Source organism: Candida parapsilosis, contig 005569 (assembly GCF_000182765.1).
Source record: "Candida parapsilosis strain CDC317 annotated contig 005569".
Taxonomy (NCBI): domain Eukaryota; kingdom Fungi; phylum Ascomycota; class Pichiomycetes; order Serinales; family Debaryomycetaceae; genus Lodderomyces; species Lodderomyces parapsilosis.
In genome coordinates, this window is record NW_023503278.1 from 390599 (window position 1) to 412694 (window position 22096).

A 22096-nucleotide genomic window follows, 5' to 3' on the forward strand; every position below is an offset into this window, starting at 1 on the left:
CAAATTATTTATACCACCATAAGCAACGAAACGATTTAGTCAATGCATAGCTATGAGATTATGGGACCTCCTAGTTGCTCTCGTTTCCAAATTTGGTCATATGAAAAGAGTATTGTACCAGAGAAAAAAGAGAAGGGAGAGTTCGAAGGGGACCATTCCTCATAACCCCATTCTTTTCCAAGTTGTTACTATACCCATTTGGTACCGTTTGTGGATGCTCTCTACTCCTCTCTTTTACGAACGTCTTTTAAACTATTCTTTGCAAAAGCCCGTGATGGAAGCGAGGAAGTGAGAAACTTTATTAATGGCGATGCGACTTCCGAGAATACGGCAATTTCGACCAAAAAATGGAATTGTCAAGCGAGCGGGTCGGAGAGGAAACACCCCGCCAATTCCAAAAGTCAAAACCGACTGACTCAAATATTTGGAGGGAACTGAATCAAGAAGTGGCTTTACAAAAAGTCTATTGCAGGGGCTTATATAGTTTCACGATGGTAATACTTGAAAGTGTAAACATTATCTTCAATGCCACATATCCAGGCTACATACTGTAAAACGATTGATGATGCATCATGTATGGAGAAGTATGTGAAACTTAGGGGGGAAAGGAAGAAGGGTCAATGCGGAGAGCATGGAAGTGCCAAGTTTACTTCTACCTATATACATATATAGTAGAAGTAGTAGTAGTAGTAGTTAGTGCCCAAGAATAGTGAAAGTAAAATATACATGTAAAATGCCGTAAATATTAAAATTGACGTGAACGCTACCATACTGATTTGCCTAATGAAGATATATTTGAGCGCAAAAAGCAACTTTTTTTTTTTGCGTCTTTTTTTCTTGTCTTGTAAGGCATTTTGATGGAAAAAAAATATAGAGAGGAACAGTTATGCACGGTTTTTATCCTTTTTAATTCCTGTTCCGGCTTCACCATGCATAATCAGGGCCGTGTCATTTAAAACCTTGTATTTGCCTTACGGCCTCCTCAACATTATTTAGCCCGTTCACTAAGGTTCTTTCTCATTACACCCTCATTCTTCTCCTCTTTAGAGACAAGAATTTAATAAAGTTGACACCGGTATATATCCCCACTCCATACACACGTTTGTCGCAAATCCTTCGGTAATATACGGTTCCTCGCGGATTCCCAGAGAAAGCCTGGATTCAGACAACACTTAACTCTAATATACAAGAATTTGCTGTCTATTTCCTCTTTGAGTTGTGCATCCGATAGCGGACTCAGTAAATAGGGAAATTCGAAGAGGAAAAAAGAAATTCATCGCTATTATGCAGGAATGCATAAATCAGAAAAAGAAAAAGAATAGAATAGTTGCAAAAATGCACAAAACCTTCTATTTGCCATCTCTACTCCTTTACAGTTACAAGAAAGATGTCTTTAAGTACAAAAGGGGAACTCATACGGATGACGGTATGAACTTTTTCATTCTTACTCAAAGCCAAGATCTTTTCCTTTTTCTTATAACTTTTATGATGAGTAAGCCTATTTTAGTTTTCACATAGCCATTAGTAGCTAAACATTTTTCAATACTTTTCAAGAAACCACACCACTATCTCCATCTTTTCTTTCTCACAACTATATATATATATATATATATATAACTAACTACTTAAACAACACTATCCAACGAAAGAACTCATTCACAATTGCATAACTTCTTCACAAAGAATCAGTTTAAACATAATAATTCAACAACCAAATTTCTTCAGAATGCCATCTTCTTCACCAGTGGCATCAATCAAACTGCAAGAAAAGAGCATAAATGACCTTCATGCTTCATCAATATCAAGTGCAAACTCCAATGAACCAAAACGCAGCGCATGGGCGAATTTTAAAGACTCATTTAAACCACCAGAATCAACAACCAATCGCAAAAGTCGACCTCAACAATCACCACAACTGACAACGTCTGCATCCGATGATGACGCAGATTCCACCAACAAGGCTACTGATATCAACAACATCAACAGTGATGACATTGAAGAAGGCAGTATACATGCTCCATTGAAACAAACTCTTAAAAAAAGACAATTGCAAATGATTGCTCTTGGTGGATGTGTTGGTTCTGGATTATTGGTGGCTTCAAGATCAGCCATGAAAAATGGTCCTGCCAGTTTGATTGTTGCTTGGGCCATCGTTTCCACTTTTTTGTATTGTACGATGCAATCATTGGCCGAATTGTCCAGTAGTTACCCCGTCACTGGTTCTTTTGCCACTTATTCAGTTAAATTTGTTGATCCTAGTTGGGGTTTTGCCATGGGGTGGAACTATGCCATGTTTTGGGTTATTGTATTGCCATTGGAATTGGTGGCTTCAGCATTGACAATAAATTTCTGGAACTCAGATATAAATAGTGATGCATGGGTAGCAATTTTCTACGTGTTGATTTTCTTCCTAAATATGTGTGGCAATAAAGGGTTTGGTGAAACCGAATTTGTTGCTTCTATAATCAAATTGTTGGGAATTGTTGGGTTCAACATCTTGGCCATTGTTTTAATTTGTGGTGGTGGTGATCAAGGGTTTATTGGAGGCAAGAATTGGCATCCACCATTCACTACTGGGTTCAAGGGAGTTGTATCGGTTTTGTTAACGGCAACTTATTCATTGGCTGGAACTGAATTGGTTGGTTTAACATCAAGTGAATCAGCTGGAGATTCGAGAAAGATTTTACCAAAAGCAATCAAACAGGTTGTTTGGAGAATTCTCATCTTTTACATGACTACATTGACACTACTTGGCTGTTTGGTTAATCACGATAACCCTCGTTTAGATGCTGATGGGAATGCCGCTTCACCATTTGTTATTGCCATCAAGGAAGGTGGTATAAAGGGATTACCTTCAGTGTTTAATGTGGTTATCTTGGTGGCACTTTTAGCGATTGCCAACTCAGCCGTGTATGGGTTTTCAAGAACTATTTTGGCTTTAGCTGAACAAGGTCTTGCTCCCAAGATTTACACTTATGTTGATAGAAAGGGAAGACCATTGGCTGGGATTGCCACATCAGCATTTGTGGGATTATTATCTTTTATTTCGGCATCAAAAAGCCAAGCTGACGTTTTTGATTGGTTGGTTGCATTATCTGGATTATCTACTTTGTTTACTTGGGGAAGTATCAATGGAGCTTTTATTAGATATCGTATGGCAATGAAGGCACAAGGAAGGTCTACTGATGATTTAGCATACAAATCCAACAGTGGACTCATTGGCGCATATTACGGTTTAATTGCTAATGTCGCCATCTTGGGACTTCAATTTTGGCTTGCATTGTTTCCTATTGGCAAGCCACCAAAAGCTGTTACATTTTTCAAAACTTATCTTGGTGGAGTCATTGTCCTTGTATTTTATGTTGGTCATAAACTTTGGACTAGAAGTTGGAGACTTTATATCAGAGCCAAAGACATTGATCTCGATAATGGGAAAACAGCTGTTGATATTGATTTGATCAAACAAGAAATTCAAGAAGAAAAAGAAGCATTAAGAGCAAAGCCATTGTACTATAGAGTTTACGACTTTTGGTGTTAGCATAGACGAGGTAACGAGAGTTATCATATGATGATAATGATGATGATGATGTACGATTTATATACGAATTCTGGATTAAAAAAAAGTTATTCATTTAAAAGACAAGGTTGTACCCTCAAATAGGTTGGAATGTAGAATAGCAACGCCATAGTGCAACGTCTAAGCAGAAGTGTGATAAATATGCAACTACACACGTGACTAAAGTCAATATAAGTTGATGAGCAAAAATCAAAAGCTTATGTATAGCTCAGTAGTTTCAGTTTCCGTCTTATATAATTTCCTTAGGAACCAAGCCATGAGGACCCACACTGAACTCCTTCAAGAAATGATTTGGCAACTTGGTTAATGCAGTATCCGGTAACATCAATGTGGACTCAACTCCTAAAGCAGCAGTAGCAGCACCACCCCCATACTTGCGATGTGAGGAAGTAAAACTGGCATTGGAAGAAGACACCCCAGAATTTGGCACTGAGACCGTTGATGAGGCTGATGGCAAAACTTCCCCGTTGGGTCCAGCATATTTAACAGCTTTAAGGTATGCAACATTCAAAGGCGAAAATGGTGTAGGTTTTACTAATGGTTTGTAAACCCACGAATCCTCCATAGTGAGCGGTTTAATACAACGCAAACAATTGCGATAATATCTGCGTTTGCTATAACTTTCATTTGGACAAGGGTTCCATTTGAAATCGTTGTCTGTGGTACATTGCAGGCGAGCTTTGCGTTCGGGTGCACCTATTGCAAACACCCCACGACTTCTAGCCATGGACAAAAATCCGTTTGCTTCATCATCTTCTTGCTCATACTCGTCTGCTCCAACTTGCTCATCATCATCATCTTCATCACCGTCACCCTCTCCGAAACCATCTTCTTCATCCTCGTCTATACGTAAGTCAGACATGCTTTGAATATCTTCTTGATCATCGTAGTTACCGTGTATAGGTGGAGGTGGAGGTGAAGTCGATCCCAGTGTTTCATGTCTAGACCTCCTCAACACTTCATTGAATTCCTCATCATAGTCTTCGACATCATCTTCGTCATCATCATCAAAGCTATTAGCATATGAGCTACTATGACTAACATTGTTATCAGGTTCATAGTTCCTACCACCTTGCAGTGAGTGGTTCTGCGGTTCAGTCATGCTGTACCCACGATCTCGCAAATCGGAGTAGTTAGATCCGGATCTGAATCTTGAAGTTCTAGAATCGTCATTATATTCTGAATCGCCGTTGGGTGTCGATGGTGATGGTGATGGTGATGGCGATGAGCTGCTTCTCAACCTAGACGATGAAAATTTCGATCTGAGCTTATTGAAACGACCTTTGATCTTGTTGGCATCGGACACTGATTTTAACATGTTTCTTGTATTTGCAAATTGGTCACTAGTTGACGTATAACGTGAAAAATGAATATTTGATGAGCTTGAACTCGAATGATTGGCAGATGATCTATTATTGATCCCACCTCCTGCACTTCTGCGTCTTCTATTGCTTCCTCTTCTTCTTCTTCGCCTGGGAACTGTTCTATACTTTGGTAATTCCCGCTCATTGATATCAATGGCAATATCTTTCCCCACAGCAAGCAGCATATTCCAATCAATCAAGTCTTGGGTACTTTCAAAATGGAGCAAAATCTGTTCACTTTCAATTCTCAATCTCAAAACATTGACACGTTTTTGATAATCGGTGGCTAGCCCTACCCTGGCATGTTGTAGTGTATAAGTTCTCACCAAACCCTTTTTCTTGGATCCAGCACAAACATCTTCAAGCAAACCTTGCCTTTTAACAAAGTTATAAAATCGGTGATCGAAATCACTAGTTAATATCGAGTCGTTTTCTGGTATTCGAGCTGTGGATTGAGACAGAGACAACGTCTTGTTATCATTGGATACAAAATCCAATATTTTATCCTCATGGCTGGGTGGGATATTGTAAAAATTCAATTGGGTTGAATTCAATTCACAAATAAGGTATTTCCAACTTCGATTGGTGGACATTTCATAAGGGTTTACCCATTCCAACTTTCGAGAAACAATCCCTATTTTGTAGATGGATGGGGAGTACGATGGTGGGAGTGTAGCTTCTGCTGCTGTTGTTGCCTTTGGGGTTATGTTTAGTAGTAATGTAGTGGAAGAAGATCCTGCTGCTGGATCCATAGCTCTCGTTGCAGGAGATGATGCATGTTGTTGGTGTGAATGCAAATTTGTATAAATAGCTTCTTCAAACGAGGACAAAGGCTGAAGAACTGGGAATCTTGGGCATCCGCCTGGTGGTAAGGTATCATATGATGGTGGGAAAACAGGGTTGGGCTCTAGTAATTGTAACAATTCCTGACTATCGGGTATATGTTTGGCATCAAAACTGCTCCATATCGAAGGACAAGGCGTTGGAGGAGAATATGAACGTTGTTGCAAATGATGGTTGTCTTCGTTCATATAATCATTACTATCACCATTATTGACTTCAGTAGTGACTTTAAAACCAGTATCACACTGATTGGGGAAATTATTGTCTTCAGCAGAAAACAACGATGAAGACGAAGATGAAGATGAAGATGAAGACGGGGTCGTGGTTTGTTGAGATGAGTGAGTGTATGTATTGATGTGAATGGGATGCTGTGATGTCTCCTGTTGCAGTTGCAGATGAAGTCTATGATTGGTTGCGATTGATGACACTATGCGATTACTGTGCTGAGTTTGAGTACGAGTTTGAAAGTGGTGGTGTGAATGGTAGTGAAAGTCGTTGTGATTGTGGTTGTGGTTGTGGTTGTAGTTGTCGTAGCAAGTACGACTGGTCAGCAGTGCGAACATTATCGGAGGTACCTACTAAATATTGTGGTGCAGTTCAGCTGTGCGTTTTTGGTGGTAATAGTGGTGATAGTGTTTGAATTTGGTTGTAAAATTGTGGTGGTGGTGTGGTGGTGTTGAGATATAATAGGGGCTGGAACAAAAATTATAAAACCAAAAGAAAGAAACAAAATCAAAATCAAAAACTTAAACAAATGTCAGGTGTTGCAAGAACCATATAAACAAACAAAAGAGGTCTCCAGTTGAATAGCAGTGTGTGACTTTATTTGTAAAGAGTGATCGTAGTAATAGTGGTGAATAATGTTATATATGGAAAGTAGTTTGAATTGATGAAATATTTGATTCTTTGCTCTTTCTTTCTATCTATCTCTATTGTAGTCTTATAGTATCTTTCCCCTATATATACAATACACAATACACATTACACAATACACAATAGCATATAACAACAATAGTATTATATATTTCTTTTTTTTTTTTTTATTTGTTTTTGGTAAATGTCACACGCACTTTCTTTGAACCCAATACTAGACATAAAAAAAGAGCTACATATACAAAACTACTTCATTTGTATATAGTCTTGTATAATAAGCGGGTATTGGTGCAAGTAGTTTGTAAATATCCATAATCAGTCATCGATAGTATATCCATATACTATGCACTAGAAGCAATCATCATGGTACTCTTTATCTTCTCTTCAATATTAATAACATAACCGCAATTAATGCACAATAGCCTAAATATTGTCAATTATATTCTCAACTCTTCTTTCTGAGTTGTCATCCTCGTTACTCTACTACAATACAATACAGTACAATGTGATGGCAGCAGCTATAGTTACTTCTAGACGGCGATGTTAGAAGTAAACACAGAGCATCAAAACAATACATACATGTTGTGTAAATGATGCTGTTCTCTGTATATTTGTGTTTCTTAACTTTTATCCGTGTCAAATCAAACAAAAATCAACCCCTCCAATAATCTATATTGCAGTTTGTGTAACACCGGCACTTTTACAAAGATTATTCTTTTTTTCTAGTTTTTATATCCGAGCAATTTTATTAATATCCATATATCCGGAGTGTATTCTATACATATTACATATATACAATAAGTACATACAATATGTACAACATATGACAATGATCTACGTATATGCGATAACGATGACCATATTTCATATGCATCTTTAACAGATGTTTGTTTTCCATCATGCTCTCGGTATAATCCAGAAGATAGAAGAAATAGGTATCAAAGAGCACAAAAAATCCGCATAGAGAGATCATCATCTAACAACCTGGTCCATTCTCAACACAAAGCTTCCCAAGGAATGTAAAACAAGAGATATGAAAACATAAAAAAACAAAACTGACAAAGTTACCAGCAGCAACAAAACTGCATCAGCAAACATCACCAAGTACCCCAACCTTCCTCACACATGAGATCATCTTCATGGACTTTCAACACACCGACATATTTTCATCATTACTCTCAACAACCTTCAAACTCTTGTCCCCTCTTCCGCCAACTGCAATAATCCGTCATTGGCTCTGGACACTAGCTGGCCAGACTAGCACCCATCACACAACTCGGAACAAAGCAGCTGCTTCTAATCGAGGTTCAAAATTTTCATAGCTGTTTCTGAAACAGAGTAATATCTTGCTTGACATGATCTTTTTGACACAATTGAATTTCAAATGGCAGAAGTGCTCTATTCTAAGTTTCTTTATAGTGGAATCAGTGATGGTTCTCTTGTTCACGAATGGAGCACGCAATAACATTTCAAAAATCACACCCAGGAAAGAGGAATTCTTTGACGACAATTCCGAGAATCGCGTGCTGATTAAAGCACCGTCAAAGTAGTTTTCCAAGTTGCAACCAATCCATCTTCTTGGCATATCATAAAAGTCAAGTTGTGATTTTTACTCCAAAACACTGCCATTGCCACTGTCATTGCCACTGTCATATTTGTCCATGCATCATTAAGCAGACTGGGGTCGGTTCACACGTTGAAAAATCTTGGGACGTTCCTCATCACCATCTAGCTCTGGACTATCCAATGTGATGCAAGATTTGTACCTCCTTAAACCGGTTCCGTCTTCAGCCTCTGTGCTAGGGTTTTGTTTCTTCATAGCTGACCTAAGTCCCTCAGTACTCTTCATCTTGGGACGTTTTTTCAACTTTAACTTCTTCAAAATCCGTTTAACAAAAGCAAATGGTTTCCTGTGCTTTCGTTCCACGCGCACAACATCTGTAGGCTGTTTATCGTGTAAAATTAACCCTTCTAGATCAGTAATCTCCTTCTCTGTCTCAATTCTCTTGTGTAATTCGTTGACAAATCTCACTTTTCTTTTTGCCAAAACTCGTTTCTCATCAACAATTGCAGATGTACCAGACTCCAAATATTGAAGTGGTTGCACCTCTGGAACAGGAATGACTCTAACTCCATCAGGAACAAGCTGTGCAATTCTAAGTCCTGGGATCAAAGGTGCTTGGAATGTGTCTCCTGGAATAAAGTACCACGCATACAATGGGTTAATATCCACTGGTTCCATAAACCTAACCTGGTCACGAGGATTCATATAACCGATAACTTCTTCTGTTGGTGTCTCAGTTGATTCTTCAGGTACGTGTACATTTTCATTCATCTGTTCCTCTTCAGGTACGTCATTCATCTGCTGTCCATCATTAGGCGATTGCACCGTCTCATTTGGATCATCTTGTTGCTGGTCGATTGCAGTGACAGTAGCAGCTTCTTCTCTCTCACTAGCTTGACCAGATGTAAACGCATCAGTGGTATCATTGCCATTCAACAACTCATCAATGTTTGCATTTCTATTGTCTTCAAATTCATGGTCAATGACAATTTCTGTGGTCACAACAGCGGATACAGCATCAGCAGCACCAGCAGCAAAATTAACAGCAACAACAGGTTCAGGGAGAATGGTCACACTGGATTCATTTTCGGTTTCAGTATGCTCTAGGGAGCTTTTACTTGATCGAGGTTGACTTTCATCATTTTGGTATGCCAAATTTTCATGAGCCCAGGATGTGATTTCTAAATTGTTAGCAACAGCTTGGCGTTCATTGAGGCTACCATTCATCTTATAGTCAATTTCTGCACTGTTTACCTTAGCAATCTCTCCCGATACACGAAGTGCTTGTATTCTATCATAAGCAGCATACTCATCCGAGTAAATAGATGAAGTGTCTCTTGAAATGCAGTAGTTGTCAATGTCATATCTGTAGTCTGGAGCTAATTCAGTACCGGTTTGTTCATTTTTCTTCACAGGAACACAACTGGCCTTCTCATCTTGATTGAGGTGGTGGTGGTGGTGGTGGTAACTGCTTACATGGCGTTGAAAATCAAATATGGTTGCAAACTTCTGACTGCAGTTTCTCTCATTGTTTGTATCCATGCATCCAAGATTAATGGTGTAATTGGTATAATTGACAGCTCTTGCGGAATCTCTGGCATATCCGATTGTGTTAAACCTGCCATAAATGTAGCGAGGTGTTTCACGTTGCTCATACAAATCAGATTTATCAACTCTCAACCAACAATCACGATTCATACTTTCGTAAAATGACTCCTTGATTGCTGATTCATTCTCAACTTTGTTATTCAAACTATCATCGACAGAATCTTCAAGGAAACTGGCATACTGAGGATCCTCTTCAGAGAACATGTTTTCAAATGGACATAATTCAGTTTGTCTCATGTTTTGATCCAAATGGAGATGATCGGTGTTTGACTTTAAGGTCTGTTGATTTAATGAGCTCGTTTGGCTCTGAATGCTGACGTTATCAGTGGTTGCAACTGGTGGCGTAGAAAGTGATGATGGTTCAGTAGATTCATCTTGAGAATCTAAATGGTTTGTCGATTCGGTTGCTTTGTTCTCGGTGGTGGTTGTTGGTGGTGGTTGTAATGGAACAAAGGCTGGGCTACTTAACAAGAAACCCAAAGATGGATCATAACCAGGAATGGTGATTTGAATATCCACGTTCTTCCAGTCAATAAGGGAATACAACTGTTCTGGAGTAACTAAGTTGACTAAGGGAGACATTTTTATTGCGCGTATTATGTCAAATCGACTATTGTGGATAAAGGAAGGGGAATAATGTTGATGAAGAAGAAGAAGAAGTGGGATATAGTTTATGGATTTTGTAATTTGAAGTTGGATTTCTCTATGGTGTATCAAATTTGAGCATATCAGAGTTTTTGCAACAATATAGTGAAATGCATGAGGAGAGATAATTAGGAATATAAGAAGGGAAAGTTGTAGGTTGAAGTGTATATGCTTACGAGCTGAAGTGCATCAGATGTAAATTGTTAGCCTTGGTGCTATTTTGACGCATATGTGTGCTGCCATATCACTCTATTACACCAACTATCTGTGTCTCCAGCGTGTTATAGTAAATTATGCGTGTGTGGTTTGTGTTCGTACCGAGGAGAGAAACTAAATTTTTGCACCCAGATAAGAAAATTGTACATTTATGCACGCCCACATTAACGAAGGAGAAATCTTAACTGTGAATCTCCAATATACGATCCATTACATTTTTAAATCGATGTTGGATGGTTACGAGTCGGTCAAGATCAAGAAAAAGACCTTAACAAATTATAGCAGAACACTAAACTAAAATTCAATACTTCAAAAGCCCAAACTATCCAAATCGTTTTCCAAAAACATCGCTTTAGATGATTTCGTAGAGATACCGCTCGAATGGCGTGGATCGTAGTCGAAGGCTGTTAACAATGCACTCACTTTTGAATTGATTCTAGAGTGACAAGAAGATATACGCTGTTAGCAGAGTCTCCAATCTCTTCTTAAATTACACATATAAACCCACGTACTTGATTCATTTAAACACCGATTAAAATAAATACATAAATAATTTCTAGCAAAATAAACCTTTTATTGAAGGTTAATCGTATTTGTTGGGAAAGCTTATCACCGACTTGGCACTGTGACGCCTTAACCCCAAACTCCGAATGCTCCTTCTAGATGAACTGAAACCTGCTCTTTTCTCCTTATCAATTTGCCTATTAATACTCTTCAACCACCAATTAGCAAATGCTATACTTCCAATCACAACAAGTATCAATACACCAACGATACCAAAAAACCAAGCTATGCTTGAATCTTGTCCAGGAACTGTTACATTCATTCCAAACAAACCAGTCACCAAATTCAATGGAACCAACATTGTACCAATGATTGTTACCTTGGAAAACATCTCTGTAATTTTGTTGTTGGAATTGAAACTTTCCACTTGCAATTGTGCCAAGTAGTTGGAATGAGACCGCGAGAAAATTTTCTCATACGCCAACAAATTTTGAAACATGGTAATTATATGATCCTGAATATCGCCCAAATACAATGCAATGTCTGCACGAGGACGCGCATTATCAGCCATGTTTTGCAGCCAAGCCTGTGATTGGCCGAAAGATGAGGGCATGCCATTGTGTCCGGTGGAATTATTCGAAGGCGTATTACCCCCACCACCACCTCCTCCTCCACTACCATGCGTTTCAGGAATGTTTGCTGACGATGAGCGCGGGGATGCATAATCCTGATGGAGACGCTGTTGCCGACGCTGCTGTTGCTGCTGTTTTTCGTACCCTAAAGCTGCTTCATCTTGACACCTTTTGGCAAACATCTTGATAACGTCAGCTTTTCCAGAAAGTAGTCTCATCAACGTCATTACTTTTCTTCGTGACTCTCCGATTCTTTGCAACATATTACTAAAGTCGGTGTCCCTCGCGGTGAAAACAGCATCCTCAATAGCATCCGCCTCATATTCAATTCCATGTATTACGGGGGCAAAACTATCAGTGATGTCATCAATCATTGCATAGCATAGCCAATCAGCAGTAACGTCGACATAATCTCTCAATTGCCTCACTCTTCTTCTAACACTTGCTGGATGTGTCAATGGAGAGAAATGGAAGGTGAGTATACCATCGCGGAAAACAACAATATAGACATTAATTGGTTCAAGATAATCTTCAGATTCCTTGTCTGCTTCAAAAGTGTGGAAACAAACAAAATAATAACTTTTAAACAACTCCACTTTTTCTCGTGTTTCCTGCATTCGGATATCCTCAGCTGTCAAAGGGTGAATTCCAAACGCCTTGGCAAGCATTTTCATCTCGGCATCAGTAGGACATGTACAATCCAACCACCAAGTTTCTTCTCCATTGTGGAAAAGCTCTTGTATTGATTCACCATTGGGAACAAGTGAAGGAATATCAGGTGCATGCACAGTTTCTTCAGACTCAGAATGGAAGAAAGAAAATCTATCAGGCAAAGTACCATTAGTACCATCGGTAACCCTGGCACCACCAAATTTGACCTGTTCCATCGAAGACGCATCATCTGCCCCTACAGCTTGCCTGGCCTTCAACTCTTCCAATGAAGATGATGTAGTGCTTGTTGACTCTGGCACTTCATTAGAACGTTGAAATGTTTTATGTAAAATATTTTTAGGGGTGTATTTGAGTGCCGCTGTACTAGTGGGTTGCCGACTCAATCCAGAGGTGTTTGATGGTATTGCATTGGCACTACCACTTCTTCTCAAATTGTCAAACTTGCGCGAATTTTCATAGCTAATTTCTTCAATTGCCAGTTGATTCCTCGTTAAAAACTCACGTTGCATAGCTGCCTCCTCTCTTTCCTCCCTGATGAACTCATCAATCTCGTCAAAATCAATACCATTAACCTTAACGTGCTCTCTCATCATAGGAAAACAAACATCTTCTTCCGTTTCTTGTGAAGATCTTGATCCGTGCGAATCGGCTTCGCTATCAATCGATGATTTGGAAGGTCTTCTAATTTTTACTTCCTCTCCATTGCCATTGCTTGTGATTATAAACGAGTCATTCGTTTTGATTTTCGTTAATGGGCTCAGAATATCAGCTTCTAAATTATTTGAGTTGCTGCGATGGGTCTTTTTCTTTATTATGGGTGCCAACGTCTCAATGGTTGACTTGCTTCTTGGCTTTCCACTATTTGTTGGATTGTTTATGATAGGTACTGGCAAAGCTGTATTATCTTCATCATCTTCCAAGTAAAAGTCCTTACGCAAGGATGCCATGTACGACCTATTGGGTTGACTTTGATTGTACAGTTGAAATTGAGAAGGCAATGCTCCCTCTCCGATTGATTGCCTTCTTGCTGAAGTTCTTCTTGTACTCTTCCTTCTACCACTAGTGGCTGGATTAGAAATAGCATCGGGATTGTTACCTTCACCTAAATCTGATTCGGCTTTACTTGAGGTCCTTCCCTTTGAACGTGGATTGTCTTGTGAGGAGACTCCTACTGGATCGAGGTGATCATCTCCATCATCGATAATTGCCGAACCAACACTAGTATCTTGGTTTCTATGATCATTCAATATTTCATCAGTGCGTAACGTGTTGTGGTTGTTGCCCGTAGGCTGGAAAACACTTTCTGTATCAGACATTTTTGAAATAAATTGGTAACGCAGTTGATGTGAATGATGTTAATCTATTGCATGCACTTTGATACACTAGTTTTGATGAGATTTGCAGTGTATTCCTATTATTGTTTGCTTCCTTCTTCTTTCGTATGTCTAAAGAAGAAAGGAAAGGTTTTGCATAGCTTTCAAATAAAAACAATTTCAAGTAACACACTATATTCAACTTTTTTCTATTATTGAAACTGGATGATGATGTGATATATTCAACTTTTGAAATTTGGTCTTCTGGGAATGAAAAAGTGCAATTGAAAAAAAAAAAAAAAAAAATTTAAAAAAAGAAAAAAAGAAACTCAAAGAAAAGGAGCACGTTTCTTTGATTGATGACAATGACAATAACAATGACAAAAAAAAAAAAGGACTGGTAATCTCTCAAACCTAGGGAAAGAATTAAGAAGGAATGGGTCTTTGAATAGGGTTACCTTCTTGTCAAATGTGGATAGACTGATTAGTAATGACTCTATGAACTCACGGATTCAAAATAATGTGATGTTTTTTGCCTCCAAATATATCAATCTACTCTATACTCCGTTCTTTTGTCCTTTATCTTCACTTGAACTTAATGATATTACACCAGATGATCAATCAGTTTGTGTTGTTGATCATTAACAATGGGTTGATTAGATCAAGGATGAGAAGTAATGTTAAGTGCAAATGATTTGTGAACAATCATGTAATTGTTTGTATAGAAACAAAAGCAAATGGTTGAAAGATACAGTAAGGGAGAGGGGTGTGAGATTAGGGTGTTTGTGTGTGTTTGTGTGTGTGTATGTGTGTGTGTAATAAGGTCTCACTATATTTTTGTTCTTGTATCTCTATTTCAGTCATCGTTTACACGACTTTATTAATTGTGACAGGATTTTATTATTTCTTTTCTTTCTTTGCAGTCTCAATTTCTAGATACAAAATTCGATTTTTCTCTCTTTAATACTATGTCAATCAGATGCAAATTAACCGTAGAAATATAATTACCATCACTACACCATGCCGTAAAGGCGCTTCACATGTTCATCAAGTACTTGTGAAGAGGGAATGCTGTAAATTGTGAAAAAAAAACATTGTATCTTGATTATACGTCTATAACAGTCTCTAGTATGTGTATTCAAGAGTGTCGATGAGTCAATAACTAACTACAAGCAAGTTTATTAAGAATGAAGTCTATATTTTGGCTTTAACACTTCCGCTCCCTTGTACATCCTCATGCTTATCCTTTGACGTTGAATCCAAAAGAGTTTCTTCGTATGGCTTTATATTTGTCTCAGAACCACCATTGTCATCTGTTTTAGTTTCAAACAAGTTTTCACAAAGATGATGGATCACTCCCCAACCATATCCATTAGCAAACCGCCGTCGTACTATGATATTATTATGAGCATCTGGTGGTAGATTTACCAATACTTTACGCCAACTGAGTTGTTTTGTATGGTATTTGTTGGCTATAACCACTTGTTTATGTAACCTCCAATCTGCCGAGTATCCAAACAATCTCTCCTTTAAAGAGCGCGATTTAACATTCGTTTCATCTTTGGATTTATCAAAATGGTAATACTTATCATGGAAAATGACATGGTTTCTAGATGCAGGGTCCATAATGTACTCTTGAGATGGAATAGGACAAATCAATGTATTCAAAGCAGATTCAATGGCAGAGGCGCGTGGGGGAACATTGACTGTTGTTGCAGTTGTTGATGATGATGATTCCATTGACGAATCAACGCTAGCTGACAAACTATCCGAATTGGTGTCGGATCCTTTAATACTAAAATTTTGATACTTCTTTTGTCGCCTTGTTAGCTTTTTTTGTGAGGAATTCAAGTTTGTAAACTCATCAAACTTGTCGTGAACTTCTTTCAAACGATTCTTCTCTTTGGAAAGTGCATGGGAGGTTTGACCATTTTTCACTTCAATGCCTTGTGGCTTCTTTTCTATGGCTTTGGTCTGCGCCCCGTCAGATTGAGGAATCTCCAGGACGTCATCTTGACTTTCATTGCTTTCGACATCATGATGATCAGCCTCTAACTCAGGCCGATCAATAACATTGTTTGTTTTTTTCAACTCATTTACATCTCCCAACGCTTCATAGTCTAGATACAAAATGGCTGCTGTTCTCAATGGCACAATACCATCATTTATGGCGTTTGCGTAAACAGTTAGACGCTCAAATTTTGCCAAAAATGTTTGAAGAGGTTCATCAGGCAATGTCTCCAAAACTGGTTTGAACCTGTCCTTTGTTCGGTGATCACCAATCTCAACATCTCTCCACCCAGGTAATCTCTTCAGTAACGTAAGGTCACGCCCTGTCTTTCCAAGAGTACCGAGATCCAAAATCCACGAAAGAACCAAATTTAGCTCGTTCAAGATACCCAAAAACGGACTTGCTAATGAAATTAAATTGATAGGTTTGACATGCAAGCGATCAAAAAAATCAACACCTCTTGTGACCAAGATGTACTTGATTGCGTATAGCTGTACCACGCCACCTAGCGAGTGAGCAATAAATGAAATCTTGTTGAAATTGTAGGGCTCTTTTTCAACTACATCAACAATATAATCGCCCACATTACGCCCCAACTTTTTGATTCCCTTTTCGGTCTTTCCAGCATTATATCGATAACCTCGAATCATGATATTCTCCAGTACCGAGCTTTCTAGAGTCTCCTTTAGGTAAAGCATATCAGATGTTAGGTTTGAGAAAATTCCATGGGTAACTATCACCAAATGAACTGGCTGTAAGGGTTCCGGTGGGGCTTTGCTCCAAAGGTCGTTGGTAGTTTTCTTTTGTACACTCAAGAATGGATTAAACACATGGTTTGTTGTTTCATGATCGAAAACTTCCTGAGCAGTTCGATCTTCATCGCTGTTATTGGGAACTATACTAGTCAATGTCTTTTGAAGTTTGCCTTGCCCCAACCTTTTCATTGCGTGGAGATCATCTCCAATCATCATATCATAAAGCACCTCGGTTTTTTTGGTGATAACAATCTGCGATATGACTTCAATCTCCCATTGAAAATGCTCCCAGTCAATGCCATCTTTGGTGGATGTTTTAGATAAAGAATTTTCATTCAAAAGTAACGTCACGTTAAAAGATTGATTAGGCTTGATTTGGTTTTCAAAAGCCACCTCGGGATTTTGTTCCACATTATCAGGGCAAAATTTCTTCTTGTAGTTGTAATTACAAGGGACAACGTGACAATACAATATAAATGGACCTGTTAGTAAATGGATTGTTCTTATACCCAGGTTTTCTATGTTTTTGATTCTGAAATAAATTTGAGTAGTGTTGGCGTCACGCTGTCGTTTGTATGTGACAATGTACCTGTTAACCTCGCCGATCCGTAGCCTATCTTTATCTCTATACCATAAAAAGGGTTCGCTTGTCATTATTTTCAAGGAAGGATGATGGTTATGAATTTTGAGAAAAGTGTGTGTGTGTGTGTGTGTGTGTGTGTGTGTGTGTGTGTGTGTGTGGGAAATGTAATGACATATACGTTTCGATGAGAATTGTAAACACAAAAATTGTCAGAATAGAATGAGGGGAAAATCTTTTGCACCATTAGAGTGCACAAAGAATTGTCGCCATTTGGGTCATATGAACGACGAAGATGTTAACCACCTGAACCCATCAAGATATACATTTCAAGTGTCATGGTCAGGATTTACATTTTCATGAGAATAACGCCAAGCTTATGCTCTAGTCATCCATCCGAGAATTGTAAAAAGAAAAAAGCTTATTCAGCATACGATATACTAATTTATCACTACAAACTCCAACGATATATTGTCTGCACTGTCATGGAATTTTATCGCACCTCCCATAGCATTCGCCAACTTATTTGGAGCCGACATGATTAGCAACACAGTCAAAATCAAGCAGAAACACCCGCAGCATACTTTTTTCTCAAATACTCAAACACGCTGGCAAACTTGAATTTACGAATAAAAGCCCATTCAAGGATGAATCTTGGAAGAAGAGGAGTGATGAAACCCAAAAAGAATGCCATTTTGCCACGGTACAAATGCAACGAGCCTCCCAATTTTGCTTTTTCAAAGTCGTTTGCAACTTGTTTAGCGTACACCTCAGCTGGGAGTGGATCGTTTCTCACTGCCATTTGCCTTCTTTCGTCAAACGCTTGCTCCATTCCTGGCACATTGAAAATTGATGTCTCTGGTAAACCCCTCTTATCCTCAATATCAGTTTTAACGCCCCCAGTTATAAAGTTGATAACCTTCACCCCAAACGGTTTCATCTCTACTCTCAAAACCGAAGCGTACAGTTGAATGGCAGCTTTTGATGCTGAGTATGTGCATGAAAAGGGGAATGGATTGACACCACTGACGGATCCTGTGAATCCAATGACTCCCTTTGCATTAATTAAAAGAGGCACAAACTCTCTGACCATACGCATGGCTCCAAACAAATTGACTTCAAAACATTGTTTGATTTGTTCATCAGTGACATCAGTAGTGGGCATGGTGCACGATTGTCCAGCGTTGTTGTACAATATATCCAAGTAACTACCGCCCGTTTCTTTCTGAATGTAGCTTCTTGCGTCTTTTACGCTCTGTAGATCACTAACATCCAACTTGAAAATTTTAACACCATAATCATCTCTTAATTTTGCCATTGGCTCCAATCTTCTTGCTCCAGCAAAAACAATATATCCCCTCTTTGCAAGTTCAATTGAGGTCGCAAAACCTATTCCTGAAGATGCGCCGGTAATTAAGGCAACTTTTTGGCGATCCGATGGCATTTCTTTACTCTTTTAACAACAATATTTGGGAAAAGGAAAAGGATGGCGTATAAGGGAATCACTGAAAGGTTTTTCCTTTTTGTTCCCCACTAAAAAAAAGATGGTGGATACAACTAGCGCATGTGACTGACTAAAAGCATTTTTATTTTTTTTCCGGTGGTTTCATGTCAGCCTTGACATACACAAAAACGCAAATTCTCAAGTTAACAAATTCCGAAAATTTTATACGAGTCTTCCCCATTATACAACAATCTTCAATGTTGAGGTTTAAAGTAATCACTCGCGTCACTTCCACTCAGACACGTTCCAAGTCTACTGTGCTGCTCAAATTCTTTACCAAAGCACATTGTATGTTGTGTACGAATGCCAATGAAATACTTCAACAAGCCATATCATCACCCGATGTGGAGAATGTCAAACTCAACTTCACTAAAGTAGATATAATGGACCCTAACAATAAAGAATGGTTTGATAAGTACTGTTATGATGTTCCTGTACTCCACATAGAACTGCCAAACGATAACGTGGTTAAAAAACATATGCATTATTTTGACAAGTCACAACTCATCAAGGATTTTCTTACATTGGATACAAAAGAGGAACGCCTTTAGTCTGAGGGGGCAACATTGTGCTTTCTAGTGGCGTAGTAAAGACCCACTGGTTCGCCATCGAGGGGGGGAAGTTCACCTTTATGTGACTGGTCTTTGCAAACCGAGTTCCACAACAATATGGTGAAAAAGAAAAAGTTACTCGAACTTACAGCATCATCTCTAATCTATAGTCCTTGTGTATACAATAAATAGTCTATTTTATCTGTGCCTCTGGTTGTATATCAATAGAACTGACACTACAAAGGCAACGATGCATAGAACGAAACTTACTTCGAAAGCTCCCTTATAACACTCGTTACCGAGGTTACATATTCCCGTTTTGCCGTCTGTTTGAGTATCATATATCCAGCCGAAATACTTATTCAAGGCGTATAGTGTAACAAGTGGGCCCGTACAGATCAAACCCCAATTGGTGGAGAATGTCTTGGTGCCAAACGAGTCAGCTATAATTGCTGGATATGTGCCAAAAATGAGTCCGTAACAGGATCCCGTTACACCGGAGGCTATGGCTGTCCAGTAGAATGATGAAATGTTCTCGATCGTGATGTATTGGGCCAATGAAAGCATGATTAATGTAGCCTGAACTATCCAGAGTCTTTGAATATGCCACTTTTTGTGAATGTAATCGCTAACAAAACCAGCAATAAGTCGACCCGAAAAGGAAGCAATTGACAATATTGATACTTGAAGCGCTTGTATTGATGCAGCATCGGGATCATGAAGAGCAACCTGAACATCTCTGGCCATTAGCAAATATTTTATATGTCCCTCATGCTCCTTATTGTAGTAGTACTGGGCCGCAACAATAAAGCCGACACTATATATGTAAACTTGGCCCACTCCAGCAGCAATTGATACAATGAAGTAATGTACCAAGTAGACTCTATCCATGAGACGGCGTTTTATTGTTTGGAGGGGATTGCCCTGACTTGTTGATTTTTTGGTGACTGACTCCTCCTGCAATAGACCTCTTGCAACCTCATTTGCTTCTGAATCTTGCAAACTTATCGATGACCTTGGAGTCCTATTTCCAATTCCCCAAAAGGAAAATGATCCAGCTAGGGATTCCAGTCTTGATAACGATTGTGCGGGTGGCTCTATATCAGATATCAATGAGACTTCACCATCTGAAAGTGACGGCTGATAATCTTGTCCTTCATGGCTAGGCAAGTTGTACCCATGTTCGTCTTCTTCGTCCGCAATATACACGTGGACAAAAAACGATCCCACAAGTACGATGAACCCGCAAAAGAATGCTAAAAACTGCAAAAGGCCACCAGTGTCATCTTTGAAAAGCCATGCTGATATCACGGAAAAGACTGTTGCAGAAAACCCAAAACAGCTCACCGGCAAGGCACCAGCAGCACCTTTATGTTTTGGAAAATTGGCCTGCGAAGCCTTCAATGTAGCAAAATAGCTTGTGATTGATCCAAAACCCATAAGTGCCATGGCAATACATATGACAAACATGTTGTCGTATTGATGCAGGTAGATTTTGAACATTGTGAAATACCCCACAAAGATACAAATGGATCCAATAAAGATACTAACTTGGGGACCAAAATGGTCAATTAAAAGTCCTCCCGGTAATCCTCCAACACCAGAGCCAATGTTGGTAGCCAATGATATGGTTGCAGAATCCGAAGCTGTTAATCCAATGTGCTTTGTCAATTGTGGTGAATATACCCCATACATGTATGGAGTACCAGCTGCCAATGCCACAAACGCCGATACTATCAACGCAGTCAACCTCTTTGGCAAGTGCGATGCCATCAGGCTGGCGTGTTGGTGGCGATGATCATGTTGTTGTTGTTGTTGCTCGAGAGCCTCAGACATGGTTGGTAGGAGTGTATGTTTTCCAGAATATTTAGTAATCTTATCTTAATTACGCTGCGGGGGTCGAAGCCCAGCGGGGCAACTTGGTATCGTAGATTTGAATTGTAGGCTACGTCACCACGAGCTCGTGAGATATATCAGTTCGAGTGTAAATGCAATCAATTCGCAGTTGAACACTGTGGCTTGTTATGAAAGTTGTTTGCTTAAAAATATCTCAGAATTATGAAAGCGGAATTTCAATGCACCACAAATCGTCGAGAGCGAGATTTTTATGAAATAAAAAAAAAAAAATAAAATCCCATCCTTATTGAAAGTAGTGTGTGCTTGTGCAATCATCATATTACCCTTCAAAAGTACATCAAACTATGACGAGGCTAGATAACTCGCAGTTTTTAAAGCAGTTGAATGAAGCTGTTGTGAAGAACGATGGCAAATCCTCCGTTTATTTAACTCAAAAGAGGCTATCTTCACAAGAGGGGGCATCGAGCGTGACAATTGATGATCTTCCAACAAATGTTATACCCGATGATCGAGTACAAAACGATACCTCCTACCCGATTCTTGTCAGAATCTCAATGAATAGCACGAACAATAAGGACAAAAAGCAAGAAAAGTTGAAAATATCAACAGTTGTGGAAACAGACCAATTGAGTCAATTTTGGCAACAATATATACGAGTGTTGAAGGGTGGGTTTGTTGGTTTGAAAAAGAAGGAAAAGAAGAAAACAAAGAAGAGTAAAGTAGCAAAATGATTGAAGAGACAAGTGGTAGGTTTTATGCATAAATAGGCGGCGACAGATCAAGCATTATAGTGAATCAGTACACAGAACAACACCACTAATCGATCTATAGTGTATACAAGTATCAAATAAAATAGCAGCTGATTGAAGGCATAAGTTTGCTTAACTAAAAGCTCACTATTTAAAGTTATCAAATCTATGTACGTGATCGTCTTCTTGAATCAGTGACAATATTGTTCCAAGAACTTGATGGCGATGCTGCTTTGAACGTTGTTTTCGACACGATCGAACGGCAGTCCTGATCAGCT

At 38.9% G+C, this 22096-nt stretch overlaps 9 protein-coding genes across 9 annotated transcripts; 3 read left to right on the forward strand and 6 right to left on the reverse strand. All coding sequences in view use genetic code 12, as the record gives it.

The window, feature by feature from the left end:
• Positions 1-1726: 1726 nt before the first annotated feature.
• Positions 1727-3538, forward strand: GAP6 (Gap6p; the record flags this gene model as incomplete). The annotated part of the gene is made up of 1 exon (XM_036811867.1): positions 1727-3538. One exon carries the CDS (start codon positions 1727-1729, stop codon positions 3536-3538), a length of 1812 nt encoding a protein of 603 aa, XP_036663321.1.
• Positions 3539-3806: 268 nt separating this feature from the next.
• On the reverse strand, positions 3807-6347 carry CPAR2_101770 (uncharacterized protein; the record flags this gene model as incomplete). Its single annotated transcript, XM_036811879.1, has 1 exon — positions 3807-6347. The coding sequence occupies one exon, from the start codon at positions 6345-6347 to the stop codon at positions 3807-3809; it is 2541 nt and encodes an 846-aa protein (XP_036663322.1).
• A 1979-nt stretch (positions 6348-8326) lies between these two features.
• Positions 8327-10411, reverse strand: CPAR2_101780 (uncharacterized protein; the record flags this gene model as incomplete). Its single annotated transcript, XM_036811890.1, has 1 exon — positions 8327-10411. The coding sequence occupies one exon, from the start codon at positions 10409-10411 to the stop codon at positions 8327-8329; it is 2085 nt and encodes a 694-aa protein (XP_036663323.1).
• An 862-nt stretch (positions 10412-11273) lies between these two features.
• Positions 11274-13814, reverse strand: ALR1 (Mg(2+) transporter; the record flags this gene model as incomplete). The annotated part of the gene is made up of 1 exon (XM_036811901.1): positions 11274-13814. The coding sequence occupies one exon, from the start codon at positions 13812-13814 to the stop codon at positions 11274-11276; it is 2541 nt and encodes an 846-aa protein (XP_036663324.1).
• A 1191-nt stretch (positions 13815-15005) lies between these two features.
• On the reverse strand, positions 15006-17231 carry CPAR2_101800 (uncharacterized protein; the record flags this gene model as incomplete). Its single annotated transcript, XM_036811912.1, has 1 exon — positions 15006-17231. The coding sequence occupies one exon, from the start codon at positions 17229-17231 to the stop codon at positions 15006-15008; it is 2226 nt and encodes a 741-aa protein (XP_036663325.1).
• Positions 17232-17716: 485 nt separating this feature from the next.
• AYR1 (acylglycerone-phosphate reductase) lies at positions 17717-18601 on the reverse strand (the record flags this gene model as incomplete). The annotated part of the gene is made up of 1 exon (XM_036811923.1): positions 17717-18601. The coding sequence occupies one exon, from the start codon at positions 18599-18601 to the stop codon at positions 17717-17719; it is 885 nt and encodes a 294-aa protein (XP_036663326.1).
• A 164-nt stretch (positions 18602-18765) lies between these two features.
• CPAR2_101820 (uncharacterized protein) lies at positions 18766-19212 on the forward strand (the record flags this gene model as incomplete). The annotated part of the gene is made up of 1 exon (XM_036811934.1): positions 18766-19212. One exon carries the CDS (start codon positions 18766-18768, stop codon positions 19210-19212), a length of 447 nt encoding a protein of 148 aa, XP_036663327.1.
• A 198-nt stretch (positions 19213-19410) lies between these two features.
• On the reverse strand, positions 19411-20985 carry CPAR2_101830 (uncharacterized protein; the record flags this gene model as incomplete). The annotated part of the gene is made up of 1 exon (XM_036811945.1): positions 19411-20985. One exon carries the CDS (start codon positions 20983-20985, stop codon positions 19411-19413), a length of 1575 nt encoding a protein of 524 aa, XP_036663328.1.
• Positions 20986-21413: 428 nt separating this feature from the next.
• On the forward strand, positions 21414-21800 carry CPAR2_101840 (RNA-binding signal recognition particle subunit; the record flags this gene model as incomplete). The annotated part of the gene is made up of 1 exon (XM_036811956.1): positions 21414-21800. The coding sequence occupies one exon, from the start codon at positions 21414-21416 to the stop codon at positions 21798-21800; it is 387 nt and encodes a 128-aa protein (XP_036663329.1).
• Between the last annotated feature and the right edge of the window lie 296 nt (positions 21801-22096).